This window comes from Vipera ursinii, assembly GCF_947247035.1.
Source record: "Vipera ursinii genome assembly, chromosome: 2".
Lineage (NCBI taxonomy): Eukaryota > Metazoa > Chordata > Lepidosauria > Squamata > Viperidae > Vipera > Vipera ursinii.
In genome coordinates this window covers 258,593,974-258,608,962 of record NC_139513.1, presented here as the reverse complement: position 1 = coordinate 258,608,962, position 14,989 = coordinate 258,593,974, and the positions used below count along the sequence as shown (strand labels likewise).

Below are 14,989 nucleotides of genomic sequence, written 5' to 3'. Positions count from 1 at the left end.
TAATTTTTGGCTCTATAATTTAAAAGTAAAAGATAAGGTTTACTTTGGATTTTAAAAATATTTAAACAATTTAATAAAAATAACATTTTCTTTAATAGTCAGGTTCCATTCAAATTATTAGGAAATTTAGGAAACTCAGTCTATTTAATTGCCTAGCATAAGGTTGTTTGAAATGCACCCTTTATTTTTCAATAATAGCTATGGGATGCAACTACTTCTTTGCAGTAGTTACAATGATCTCCAACAGAACAAAGCTTCTCTCCCCCCCATGGGCAATATATACAACAGAGGAAATTTATGGTGGCAAAATGGATGAAATACAGATGAACTCTTGATTTACCCATCCTTAATCTATTAGTAGTAGTGTGGAATTAAGAAACAATGCTGCACTAGCTTTGCTAACAGACTGCTTTATTGATTTTTTTGGTAATATTTTTATACTGTATACTCCTGCTGTAAGACTGAGACTACTATTAGAATTGGATGAGACTGTTTGGTCCATCATGTTCAAGTCTATACTCAATGGAAGAATTCAAACTAGATCACCCCAGACAGATGACTGCCCAATCTTCACTGAACACATCCAATGAAGGGACTCATGACATCTCTTCTTAATTGGTTTTTACTATTGCCAAGTCTGCTTTTGTGAGACTCATACCCATTATTTATATCCTGCATACTGGGATGAAAAATGTTTTGGTCTTTTTTCTGAGTATTTGATGGGTGTTTTTATGATCTCATATGCCAGATCTGCATCTTGTCCAAATATTTACATTATTTCCCATAGCTGTATATCAGGGTGGGAGCGGAGAGTTAAATAATATAACACTTATTTAAAACCCAAAATAGACAGTACATGTACTATCATGCACTTAAAAAAATCCAAATATTTGGCACTAAAATTGCTCTGGATTTGTCTGAAATTCTGCATGACGATACCCTGCCAGGGCAATGCTACTATGTTTGCCAAATGCTACCATACTTGCTATATTTGGATTTTTTAAGCGCATGATAGTACATGTACTGTACATTTCGGTTTTAAATAAGTGCACATCTGGCACATGATACTATAATACTACCTACTATAAATTACTTGTATTAAAGTCTACCTGAAACTCCCACAGTACATATTTTGAGATTTTTAAAGGAAAAGTGAAAGATATATCAGTGCTTCTATATTAACATGTTATAAAATTGCAGGCATTTCTGACTTTCCTATCATTGCCTTATATTTCCAAATCCTGGTTTCAATTTGATTATAAATATCAATATGTGGTATCTGAAAGGGTTCAAGTCAAATCAGGTTATTTTAGAAATGCTGAAAGGGATAAAAAATAAATCTTGTGGATAACAAACTTGTCAAACTTCCCATGTGTAAAGAAAGGGAAGAAGTAAATTAGCAACCGGTTCTGCTGAAGTGATGCAAACTGGCTGAATCCCACCACTGTACATCCCCTGTACATAATACATTGTGTTGAGTCCAGCACATTCATTCTCTGTTTGCTACATCCCAAGAACACTGGGAAAAGATTTGCAATAATAAGAATTTATTTCATGTGATATGCCACAATTATTTTCCTCACAAATCACAAACTGCAGTAGATCTTTAAAAAGATTCGTTTACCTCATATGGTACCATTTTCAAGCCCTGAAACTGCAGTGATCTACTGACCTCTAGTTGAGAAAAGCAAGATCACCATTTAACTCAGTGTTTTTCCTCTAAAATATATTTTTCTCCAACATAGTTTCAACAATTTCAGCGATTTCCACTCAGTGCAGGCATAAAAACAGTATTCATGTGTATTCTGTTTTCAGACCACTTTAAATGAACAAGGAAAACAACATTCTAACAGTATCTTTTAGCAGATTCACTAGTCTGTATTCCCTGGGGAGCCGAGTAACAATTTAAACATGAAAACCTAGCAGTCTGAAACAGCAGGTGTTACATACACTTATATTTACATTGCTTCCACTGGAAAGTGTGCAACTGAAGTTCAGCCAAAACAGTATCAGTTCTCTCTCCCTCTCTCCTCTCTAGCTTTTTATTCAATAACATATGTAGACAAGATAATTTATCGCCTCTAGACTCTAATGTTGACTTAATAAATCTCTAAAATTATTATAGAATTGTAATTATATCTAAAATTATTATATCCTAAAATATTGTCTGGTTATTAATAAACACCTATATTATATACTTGTTATTTTTAAATATTTTGATAACCGTATTGGATAATAACTGATTTCAGTATGTATCTATGTATTTTATTATATGCATTGTTGTTGTTGTTAGCTGCGAAGTCATGTCCGACCCATCGCAAGCCTATGGACAATGTTCCTCCAGGCCTTCCTGTCCTCTACCATCTTCTGGAGTCCATTTAAGCTCACACCTACTGCTTCAGTGACTCCATCCAGCCACCTCATTCTCTGTCATCCCTTTCTTCTATTGCCCTCAATCTTTCCCAGCATTAGGCTCTTCTCCATTGAGTCCTTCCTTCTCATTAGGTGGCCAAAGTATTTGAGTTTGAGCTTCAGGATCTGGCCTTCTAAAGAGCAGTCAGGTTTGATCTCCTCTAGGACTGACCGGTTTTTTCCTGAGAAAGTGCTCATAGGTATGACCAGACTTCAAGAAGATCCATGGTACCAAAAAACCAAAACAAAACAAAACAAAAAACCAAAACCCAACTCTAATGTAGCATAAGGAGACACAGACAAACCTGGCCAGGCTATCAAAATTCTGTTATTCTAATTTACTACAATCAGCAGCATTCCTGGCATCCAGCCGTGCTTTCTTGTTTCCTGACCTTGAGCAGCTTTTAATGAGTAGGACTGTGTCAACGCTTTTTTAAAAAACAGATTCTTTGAATTATATTTTTTTTTAAAAAATAATATTATGTTCTTTGAGATATACTGATACAGAAAACAGCAAAGCACCAGCTTCTTACATTACTTTTATTTACAAAAATTCCTCTGGGTCTCACAACCATGTAAGCAATCTTTCAGCAGAAGAGTGAAGAGGTCATCAAAGTTCATTATGTCGTTTAGAATGTGCCCAGGTGTTTACAAAAAGGGCAAAGAGTTTGTGGACATTAAAGGAAAATATATCACACTGACAAGAAAAGTAGGTATTGCCAATGCCATGGTTTTCTCAGTTATTAGACATGGCTATGAAAGCTGGATCATCAGAAAGGCTGAACAAAGAAAAAATGATTTCTGTGAATAGTAGGATGGAAAAGAAAACAGTTGAAAATACTCTGGACTACAAGAAGAACAAATAATTCAGTACTAGATGAAATAAAAAAAGAGTGTTCACTGCAAGAACTAAAAATAAAATGTAATATTTTGGATTTATTTATTTAGCATATGGCTGGTCACACACAGAATTAAAAGCACTTCATATTTACAAGTTAGAACAGTTAAAACAATTTTTTTAAAAAAAGAAGCAATTATAAAACCTAAGAGGAAAACAGAAATAACATTTCAGAGTCTAATGTCGAGTTTGGAGATCCAGTCAGTAGCTGTCGTTGTTACGCAGAGGAAGTCCTTAAAATCTCCTGGGTATCTTCTATTAGTGCATTCCCTCACTATATGTTGGATAGTCTGTCGGGGAGCCCTGCAATCACATTGTGCTGAAGGTGTCTTTCCCCATTTATACAGAGAATCAGCACACATCCCATGAGTCGTTCTAATTCTATTGTATGTCACCCATATCTGTCGGGGTAGATTAAATCCTGGAGGTATACTATTAGGATTAATATGCTCAGAAATCTCTTGGGAGGTATAGCTACTCCCAGTGCTTTTTTTGTAAAAGAAAAAGGTGCCAGAACTGACACACGTCATACAACCTGCCTTGCCTACCCTACAAGGTTCCATCCAAAAAAGGTGCCGGAACTCTGTTCTGAGCGTTCTATGACAAAAAAAGCCCTGGCTACTCCATGCTTCCATCCACTTTTGTATAGTGCTCTGATGTTCGGCCAGCAGCTTAAGCGCTGTGAGGAGTGGTGGATTTCTTGACTTTAATCGATATCTTAAGAGATCAGAGGTATAGGCATGAATGGGTAGAGAGGAGTTTAGCAGGATCTTACTATACTCCCGAATGAGAGCTTCTTGTCATTGTAAGTGCGGGGGAAGTATGTGGCTAAGAACTGGTAGACAGTGAATAGGTGTAGATTTTATGCACCCAGTAATTAATCTCATCGTATGGTTGAGTTGAACATCAACAAGTCTTGTATGTGAGCTGTTTATCCATACAGGTGCACAGTGCTACAGAGTAGCAAAGCCCAAGGGAGCTTTGCTACTCTATCGAAGAGTTGGAGCTGAAGCTCCCCAAGTTGTTCTGCATAGTTTTTGCAGAATGTTGTTTCTGCTGTTAACCTTGGCAGCCATATTCTGAATATGTTTTTTTAAAAGACAGGGTCCTTCTCTTTTGGAAACAAAAATATTTTGGAAACAAAATGTGGCAAAAATCACTGAAGAAGAACCTAATACTTTTTAAAAAAAGGAAAACAATGAAGAAAGAGGCTGATGGAAGGCAAAGTATATAACTGAAAATAAACACCAACAGTTATAAGAACTCAAGTAGATACTGACACTTGTGATGAAATTATGTCCACTAGATCACAAAGTGTTCAAAGCTCCTAAACTATTAAACAAAAATCTAAGGTTCGGAGGGAAACCTAGAGAAACTAGGGGAAGAGGCATGGAAGAATTTTTCCAGTTTGTCATGCAGCATTTGGATCACACCCATTTTATGAGGCATCTATTCATTATCTCAAAAATATTGGGGACTTCTGACCTAAGAGATTGGGACTACATTAGAAGGTGAATGGTTTTTTTAATTGCTTTTACTGAATCTTCATGATTGAATTATGTTGATTGTCTAATTTGTGATTTCATTGGGTATGCCACCCAGAGTCACATGCAAAAGAGATGACTGGCTATATAAATTCAATAAGTAAATAAAAAATAAATAAAATACAAATTATTTCATATTATATGAATTCTTCCAGATGATGTGTGAATAGTTTGAGAAATATTTTTCAAAACCATTATATACATTATTTACTTCAGTATATATTTTTATGTTCTGACCACTATTTTATCACATTGAAAAGAAAAGCTTAGTAAAGGCTTTTCATTTAGCAGTTTTTATTATTGATTTAAATTTGACACTTTACCCACATTAATATTAAAATATGAGCAAATGTCATTATATTTATATTAATTTTTATTTTGCATTGACCTTTAACCATGAAACCTCAACATGCACATCCCATAAAACCACACAGCATACATTAACCTGCAGCTTACTAGCTTGGAGAATGTCAGGGTTGAATAATGCTACATCAATGCCTGCTGTATATTCCAAATATCAACCACCTTGTTACCTTATCTTTTTTTTGCTTTTCATCCTGATATATGGTCCAGTGTTCTCCATCATTGCTATAGGCGAGTTTATAGGAACCCACAAACTGAACATGACCAAAATCTTTAGCTCCTTGAGTAATAATACCAGTCACTTTTGTAGGGACAAGAAGATCAATCTATAAATCAAAGTGAAATAAAACATAGGTTAGAATAACTTGAGTTCCCAGACCTTTAAAAAAAACTTAAAATGTTTATCAGATTACGAAAGAGCTGACTGATAGAAGTCAACAAAATGTGTTAATAATTTCAGTTAATGGAATGAATACCTTTTCTTTCCCCAATCAATTTTTCCCCTTCACATAAATAGTGAAGAGGAAATACCTACAAAATTTTTTATTATGCAAGATGGATAAAATTTTAATATAAAACAAGTAAAAATTCAGTTACTTCTATTTCCTGGATACAAAATGGGGAAAAAAATCCTTCAAGTTGCATTTTGGATCCATTTCCTTTAATAGTTGTTTGCATTTTTGCCATGCTGTTTTCTACATAAACATTTTTACAACCTTTTTGAAATTAATTCTTACAAAAGGAATTAGTATTTTAAATATTAACATTATTGCAAGATTTTGGCCACGAAGGCTAGTGATCTAAAACTGCCTTTTCTCAAGGATCTTTGTGTCTTCACATTCTGGCCCAGCCTACTGCTTTGATTTGTAACTTGGTAGTTCCTACTGCTACCATATATATTGCAGGGAGAGCCTCACCTGGTAAATCCCTTTAAACCTGGTGGTTTTTTTTTAAAAAAAAATGGTTCTCTTGTACCATATGCTGTTTTTCTAGTGATTAAAATGAAAAGAGTGAAATATAGCAGTGTTTCCTGACTATGCAACTAGTAATTTCAGTGTTTCCTTTGGAGGTAGATCAATCTCACAAGATATAAAAAAAGCAAAATTTATCTTTTGAAAAGGAAAATAAAAATTGTAATAACACTTTTAATTTTAGATATCAAAATGTCGACAATCCCTTTGAAGAAGGAAGATATGGAACAAATAAAATTATTTACTAGTGCATAACCTGAAATATTCATTCAAAACTGAGTTTATGTGAAGAAATAAAAGATGGGAAACTCAGAGCAAACCCCACTCTCTTCTGACATTCATGATGTTACCTAGTTTGGTAGTGAAACATTTACAAGAAAAAAAAACAAGCTCAGAAAGCACCAAGGACCCCACAGAAGACTTGCTTACCACAGAGAAATAAATATCAAAATACAGAATAATAGAGTTGGAAGGGGGCTTTGAAGTGTTCTAGTCTAACCCCTGCTCAAGCAGGAGACCCTATATCATTCTGGACAAATGGCTCTTCAATCTGTTCTTAAAAGCCTCCAGTGATGGAGCATCCACAACTTCTAGAGGCAAGCCATTCCACTGATTAATTGATAGGAATTTTTTCCTTAATTCTAGGTTGGATCTCTCTTTGATGAACTTCCATTTATTACTTCTTGCCCTGCCCTAGGATTCTTTGGAAAATAGGTCTACCCCCTGCTCTCTATGACAGCCCTTGGAAAACCTTTATCTTATCACCCCTAGTTCTTCTTTTCATTAGACTAGACATACTCAGTTGCCACAACCATTCATTATTTGCTTTGGCCTCCTGTCCCCTAATCAACTTCGTTGCTTCTCTGCACCATTTCTAGAGTCTTAACATCTTTTTTTTTTTTTGGCATCGTGGTGATCATAATTGGATGCAGTATTCCAAGTATGATCTCACTGGTGTAGTGTAAAGTGGTACTATCACTTCATGTGATCTTGTTGCTCTCTCTCTGTTGATGCAGCCTGGGACTGCATTGGCTTTTTTGATAGCTGTAGCACACTGCAGGCTCATAACTGATTATCCAGTAGGATTCTTAGATCTCTCTCTGTTTTTATTGTAAATTCATTTCTAAACTCACAACTTATTTCTTCAGGATTAGTATGTGAAGTTTCTGTTCCTTTTTTTTAATTTTACTTGGACTTTTTTAAAATAGAAATTCCAAGGTTTATTCCTAGTCTCTGTTATTTCCCCCCTTTTCTCAGTCTCAACCCAGCAGTTCTGCCTTCATTTTAAAAAGACAAAATAGTGTTTGTCTCCCAAATAGAGAAAGGAGAGTTAAGATACTGCCTCCATCCATGTGACAGAGAATTGTCTCTCATAAAATTTGTACTGGGAAAGCTTGCAGTTTGAAAGCAGATTGACATTCTTAACAGATTTGTTTGTCAAGAGATTATTAAACAAAACTGCAGGATATTTTCCCATTACTGAGTACAAATCTAGCAATTCTGGTCATTACCAATTCTATCAGGACATCAGAAATTTTTTTAATAAGTTTCTTAATATTCCCTACAGTTTTAATGAGAGGTTGATCAATTTAAATAACTGTACTTCATACATATGCAATTCACAATAATTAGTGCTGTTTATAAACCATTAAAATGATAAGAAAACAATCAGGTTTTATCTCTTCATGTCTGAGTCCTTTGTAAATAAAATATTCTCATTTAAATTGCAGTATAATTATTTTCAATTTTTAAATTAATTGTTGCTTGTTTTAATTAAATGTAGTCATTTTATGTAGTATAGGTGCCCAGTTTCTAATTTTTATAAATAAGCAAATAAATACATGTGTGTTTACTTACTTAGTCTTACAGTTCACTTAATTATAAATGTCTCTAAACAGTGTTTGCTGATAAATAATATTCTTAGTTATAAATAATGCCTATTTCAGGATGTGAAGCTCTCTATCAAACTATAAAGTCTTCCTGAAAAGCAAAGTTTAGTTCCTGATTAACAGCAATATTGATGCTGAACTGAACTCAATTAGAGGGCTGTGCTAAAAAAGAGAGGGGTAGTGATGAAGGAGGTATACTCTTGTGGTCCCCAATGATAAAACCTCCTCAGAGATGGGTTTGATGTGTTCTAACTGGATGAGAAGAAATTGCTGGGAAAAGCTGGCTCCACAGAAATCCACGTAGACCTTTAAAGAAGACAACCCATACTTTGAATTACACCTGGAAGCAACTGGCAACCAGTGCAATTTTCTCAACAGTGGTAGTGTAATATATGTGAGTTAAACACTGTTAAACTTAAAGAAACGCAATTGACAGCTTTTTGACAGCTGACAGCTCCACACGCGGCTACCGCTGACAGCTCCACACGCAGCTACCACTGACAGCTCCACACGCGGCTACTGATGACAGCTGAAACTGACAGCTGCGCACACGGTCCACGCGGATTGGCTTACACTGAAACGGCGGGAGAATCTGCGAGCAGGGATTGGCCAGAGGCTCGCCGGCACCACTATATAAGGGGGTTCAAAACATACTTGTTCGTTCCTGTGGAGGCAATAAACAGCTGATCATACCTAAGCCTGCTGTCCTCTTTACCAGGAACCCGCTGCAGACATTACAGGTAGTGTCCAAAAGAAATCCAAATTTATTTAGTGCAGCAAGCATGTATTCTTTGTGTATTTTGTTAAATGGTGTTTCAACATCTAATGAGAAAATTAGAAATTTAACTTTTTACTTATTCTAGTCCTTTAGATTTACAACTAATATAATATTATCTGCTGCTTGCCTACTTTTTAGTAGTCCTACTGGACCATTCTTAATAACAAATGTTATCATTTGCTGTAATCCGTTGCTAATACTGATGTTAAAATCTCTGTATCAATATTAATAAATGAGATTGGATGATAATAAGCACATTGGGTGCGATCTTTACTTGCTTTTAGTATAACTTTAATATAGGTCTCATTAAATACTGGTGATAAAATTCCCTTATCAAACATCTCTTTTTGCAGGTGGCAAAATTTTGGCACCAAAAGATCTATAAAAGTTTTATAGAACTCAACAGGGAGCCCTTCTAAACCTGGTGTTTTACCACTTGCTACTTTTAAAATTATTTGCTTAATCTTTACCTCAGATAGTGAAGTAAACAAAAGTTATTTTTATATTTTATCTAAAAGCAGTAGATTAATTTTATTTTAAAAGGGCTCTATATATTCATTTGACACATTTTCTGGTTTACTAAATACTTCTGAATACAATTTTAAAAGTTGACAGTTTATATCCATTGATGTTTTATACATTTTATCACCTTCATTTTTAATAATTGGAATCATTGTCCTATCATTCTTTCATTTACAATTATTAGCCAAGGTCTCACCAGGACTTTTGCCATTTTATTTATTTATTTTTATTTTAATCCCATTTATATCCCGCCCTTCTCCGAAGACTCAGGGCGGCTTACAATCTAAGCACAAATCAATGTGCTTAGCAATAGCCTTCATTCTATGAATATGCCTGCTTATTAGGGCTTTCGCTCCCCCCCAAGCGGCATTATTACAAAGTCAGCTTAATTGCCCCCAACAATCTGGGTCCTCATTTTACCTACCTCGGAAGGATGGAAGGCTGAGTCAACCTTGAGCCTGGTGGGATGCGAACCTGCACTAATTGCAGGCAGCTGGTGTTACTTAAGGAGGCATTAGCCCACTGGTCCACACGTATCTCTGTTGTAAGTATGTTAGCATGAAATCTGTCTGTTGAGATATTATAGTAGTTAATTCATTTTTTCCTGTGTTTTTCTCTACAAACCTGTAGATTGGTATATAACCATCTGTGCCCATAAATGTTTCTCTTTATCTTTCAAGGTTTTTCTCTTTTATTTTTAGTCTTATTTTATATGTTGAGTAAGCATTAATTTTACATTGAACATATGTTTTATATCATTCCCATTCAAAGATTTCACCATTCGATGTTTCTGAATTCAAACAAAAGATTGAGAGGTGTCTACCTGCATTTGTTGTACCATATTCTTTATCAATCAATAGGGAGACATTAAAATACTAATTTCTCAAGATCCTAGCCTGTTTCTGAAACGCATAATTCATAGTAATTGAACTATGATCAGATATATATCAAAGATCAATATTACATTGTTGAATATGGTGATATAACATCAATGATATTAAAAAAATAATCAAGTCTATTCCCTCCCAGTACACACTCAAATAAAATGCATATTCTCTTTTATAAAGTATGAGTCAGAGTCATAAACACACCTTGCTCTAATTTAACATATATATCCTCCTCTGCTTAAGACAGATAAGAGTCCTCAGAAGAACAAAGAAGAAGAGAAATCTAGAGAGCAAAAGAAAGAGCTATCATAAGACAGGCACACAATCTTCCATTTCCTTCAAGATTTCTACTCTTGGCATGTGACACTCATGTCATTAACCTTGAAATGATATGGCCCTTAGCAGAGAAAAGTTACCCAACCTGCTCTAGATAACACATGGGATTTGTTCTTCTAAAAAGCTAAAGCAGCTGCTATTAGAATGTTGAAAGCTTTTCCATTTTTAAAATCCCTTAAATATTAATTAAGAGTTCCTTGTTCTGAATTTAAACAAGAAGCACTTTGAATGTCATGGCTTCATTAATGTCACTTATAATTGCTATTAAAATTATTAGCAGAAAGTTTTCCCTATGCCATTAGGTTGAAAAATATTGCTACATTAGAGCAATACCTTTTTGATGCAAATAGGTTTATTAGGCCAACTCATAAGTCTTAAAGAAAAGAAGGAAGGAATGATGAAAGGAGGGTTGGCCAAAGTTTTTAAGAGCTCTACAACAGCAACAACAACAACAACAACAAAATGGGAAGGAGAGACTGATTTTTAAGTCATAAAATCTAGTTTACAACAGAATTAAGGAGATCTAGCTATCACTGGTAGGTTCATTAACTGGAAATAGCACAGTATGTTGCTCTCCTGGTAGAAAACTGGAAAATTAAAATAAAATATACAGGAAAAGGAGGTAGTGAAACTCTTCTTAGGGGAGAGGCTTAGGATGTAGGAGAAGGTTACTGGACTGGATACATTCTTGGCCAGATCCAGCAGAGTTTAGAGTTTAGAGATCCTTTTATCTTAAATTATTTAGAGAGAATCTTATTTAAGAGTTTAACTTCAATGATTTTTGATAGAAAACAAAATAAACTCTATATAAAGTCCCTTGGGGAGAAAATTATGTGTGTGTTGGAATGAAAATTGTTGGAATGAAAACTAGTAAATTACGGCACCTGTATATTTTACTATAAATCTATGCCAACTTTTCATAACTGCATAGGCTATGATTCATTTTGAACTATTATATTATTGTTTACCTGGACTATATTTAATATTTAATGAAGTGCTATCTCTAAGCTAGTTGTGTTCACTTTGATAGCCAATCTGTTAGCAGAGTTCATTCCTCAGGCTATAGGGAACCATATATTAAATAGTAGTATTGCTGCCTTGTTTAAGATTAAAATATCATTTGTTTATATTAAGTCTTCGCAACTGCACATATATTACAATTGCCAAATAACTAGTTTTTAGGAAAATATCTCCTTACTTGCACTATATGTTTTTCTCTATATTTCAGGACAAGGCCAACAATATATCAATTAAACATAAAAAAGAAGCTCCTGATAGTATGCGCTGTGGAAACTCAGGTCTTTATCAGAGGCAGAAATCATCTATTGTAAAGTGGATAAGTATTGTAAAGTAACAGATGCTAGGACAAGACAGTAGTGACATCCCTCTAGTTATTCCTTTCTGTCCCCACTCTTGGTTACTTACAATGGCATGGGTTAAATTAGATCAGTGTTTCTCAGCCTTGGTAACTTTAAAATCTGTGCATTTCAAACCCCAGCATGGTGTCTGGGGAATTACTTGAAGTTCACATATCTTAAAGCTGCCAAAGTTGAGAACACTAGATTAGATTATTTTGGCAGTCACTTCCAAATTTAGGATTATTAACCTGCAAACTACATAATTTTGAATTTCTGTTTTTTCCAAGATTCTTGAAAGATTTGGAACTAAGTACAATTTGAAACTGCCACATGAACAAACAACGACACATATAGGGATGTGTTGGCTTTTCCATAAAGTGATTAACTCTATTCATGAGTCACAGATCAGTAAATGCTATTACAGGAAATTCTATCATATCAGCTCCAGAGAAGCCCCATAAAATGACACACTTTATAAGCAGCAATCATTTTTCTCCAATAGGGACAAATTGGAATTTATTATAATTTTCCCATTCTCTACTCTTCCTGTGAGAGAACTGCAATGGACTGACTATATTCTAGTAACTGCATGTAGAAATCTACTGAGACTGTGGCTTATCTATTATTTTTGAAATTTCAAAATAACATGTTCAACAGAGACAGTTGTTGGCCCTTTCCTAGTTCTTTGCATTCTTTGAAACATAGGTTTTCTGTAGGATTACCATGGGCAGGATACTGCTGGCATATATGGTGCTCTTGTGCCAAAAATATTTTTTAAAGTAGATTCTATAAATGATAATGTGTACTTGCACACCAATAAAAACTTGTTAATATATTCTAGCCATGTACATGCATGTTTGTGTGCTATTATTTTTTTTTTAAAAAAAAACTGTTAATGGTGCCTCCCTCATGCAGTAACCTTGTGTAGTGCACAGTGTGCACAGTGGGTTGCCTTTATCATGGAAGTACATAATCAGATTGTACATGGTGAAACTGATAACAAGAACATTATGTCTAAATCATAGTTGACCTAGATTCTTTTGATTTATTTTACTGTATTTTGATAATGACCAATTTCTGCTAACACCAATTTCCAAAAAGTTGTTTCAAAAGATAGTTTTTGTCTTTTAACTTTTAATCACTTTAATATAAATATTGCCTCCAAAAGTAAACATATATTTTGTTTATATGAGTTGCCTTGTTGGGGAGATGGGCAGCATATAAATTTAATAAATAAATAATCCTTAAAAACTTCTATTTATCCTATGTAAAGTAGTTAAATTCTATTTATCATTTGCAAACCAGATGGTTGTGTAGCAATTTTATTTGTTCTAGCCATTTACACATATAATTTAATTATATTCCATGCAAGAACTTCAGAAGGTACTGGCAGTGGTTGTAGAATAATTTATATGTAGCAAATCCCTTCATTTATTGAAAAGACAATATACATTGTGGGTTGCCACTAACTCATCTTTGTTTTGTTCTAGCCTTATGGTGAAATTCAGTCTATTTTAATTTTTAATGAAAAAGATGAAAAAGCTTATCCAAAAACAGTCCAATAATTGGAACTTGGTTTTTACATAGTTCATGTTTGTATGTTAAGTTGTGCCATACCTTAGTTTGGAATATTTTCTTCAAACCTGTGAAGAAAGCTGCTTTTGCCTTTTATATTCTGATTCAAAATAAATTTAATCTTGGATATTATTTGATTTTGAAATATTATGTGGCAGGATTGTAAGTATGTTTATTCAGATCAGAGTATCCTATTTGCTTCTAAGAAAAGTAGATTGATACAAGTAAACCCAAAGTTAGAAATTTATAATTGGATGAGACTGGAGGGGTCATGGAAGTCATTCGAACTTTTCAATAAACAAAGACAGATTTAGGCATTATTGAATCGAATGGTACTCAATCAGCTTGAAATGGGATGTAGATTGTATTGTATTGCTGGCAATAAAAAGAACAGTGAAAATTGAATATATCCAGGGATCATATTGTCTGGAAATTCTGAGAGTTGTTGTCTCATCACATATAATTTGGCCGTGAATAATATTTATATCTCTGTCTAAACCTAGAGCATTCCAATTATTTATTATGAAAGCATAAGTTACCAAGGAGGAAAAAAGGCTAGAAAATTACCATATGAATTGATGCTCCAATTGATATATGTTGTTTTGGAATCAGTGGATCTTATTTCATCCTAATGTGTTTTAGGATCAGAATGCCAGACTATAGTCTATAAATTCTAAATAGACCTTATGTTGCCGACAGATAGAAGATTGCTTGCTTTGTATAGTGATAAATAGTAATTAGCAACAAGTGACTCAAAGACATGAAGGCAAACATGCCCCATACTTTATAGAGAGGAAACACCAATAGCCTTTAACAAGCAATATAGTTGCCAAACTCCAGAGCCAATAACAGTCAAGAGATAGTAACTTTATTTTTTTGTGCAAGACTGTCTTTGAGTCTGCTATTACATCTTTATATAGATTTATAGGGTATGTGGATTGGCCGGGCCCACTCATCCAGTAGAAGGGGTTTGCTACAGACCCCATCAGTCAAGGAATTTTGGCTGGCTGAGCCTAGAAGAAGAGCTCTTTTTGCTATGGCCACTGCCTGCTGGCATATTTTGCTGCCAGAGGTGAAATCTGCCTGTACCCTCTTGGTCTTTCAGAAGGGCCTTAGAACCTGGTTCTGCTGGCTGGCTTGGGGCCCAAGTGGGAAAGCTCTATACTGGAGGTGGCTGATAGGGTAAAGAGAAGTTCCCATTTCTAGATAGTCCATCCTCTTGGTTTTTAGTTTCTATTTAATATTTATCATTTTTATTGTTTTTATATTTATCTTTTTATAATTTTTAAGCCTCCCAAAGTAATTTCACTAGTGAAATAGGAGGCAAATTAATTAATTAATTAATTAATTAATTAATTAGCTTTAAGTCCAAGTGGAACTTCTTTACCAGTGACATAAAATTATTAACTGGCTGCAAAAAGAGCAGTTAATGACGAGAAAAAAACAAGGCATGCAC

The 14,989-nt window shown here is 34.4% G+C and overlaps 1 protein-coding gene across 1 annotated transcript in view; it reads right to left on the bottom strand.

The window, feature by feature from the left end:
* Window positions 1–14,989, bottom strand: part of EDIL3 (EGF like repeats and discoidin domains 3) — a gene marked incomplete at both ends in the record, with an annotated part of 254,948 nt that overhangs the window by 11,200 nt on the left and 228,759 nt on the right. Inside the window, one exon of the mRNA XM_083357249.1 lies at window positions 5,388–5,543. Coding sequence (XP_083213375.1) covers window positions 5,388–5,543 — 156 coding nt within the window. The remainder of the gene's footprint in view (window positions 1–5,387; window positions 5,544–14,989) is intronic.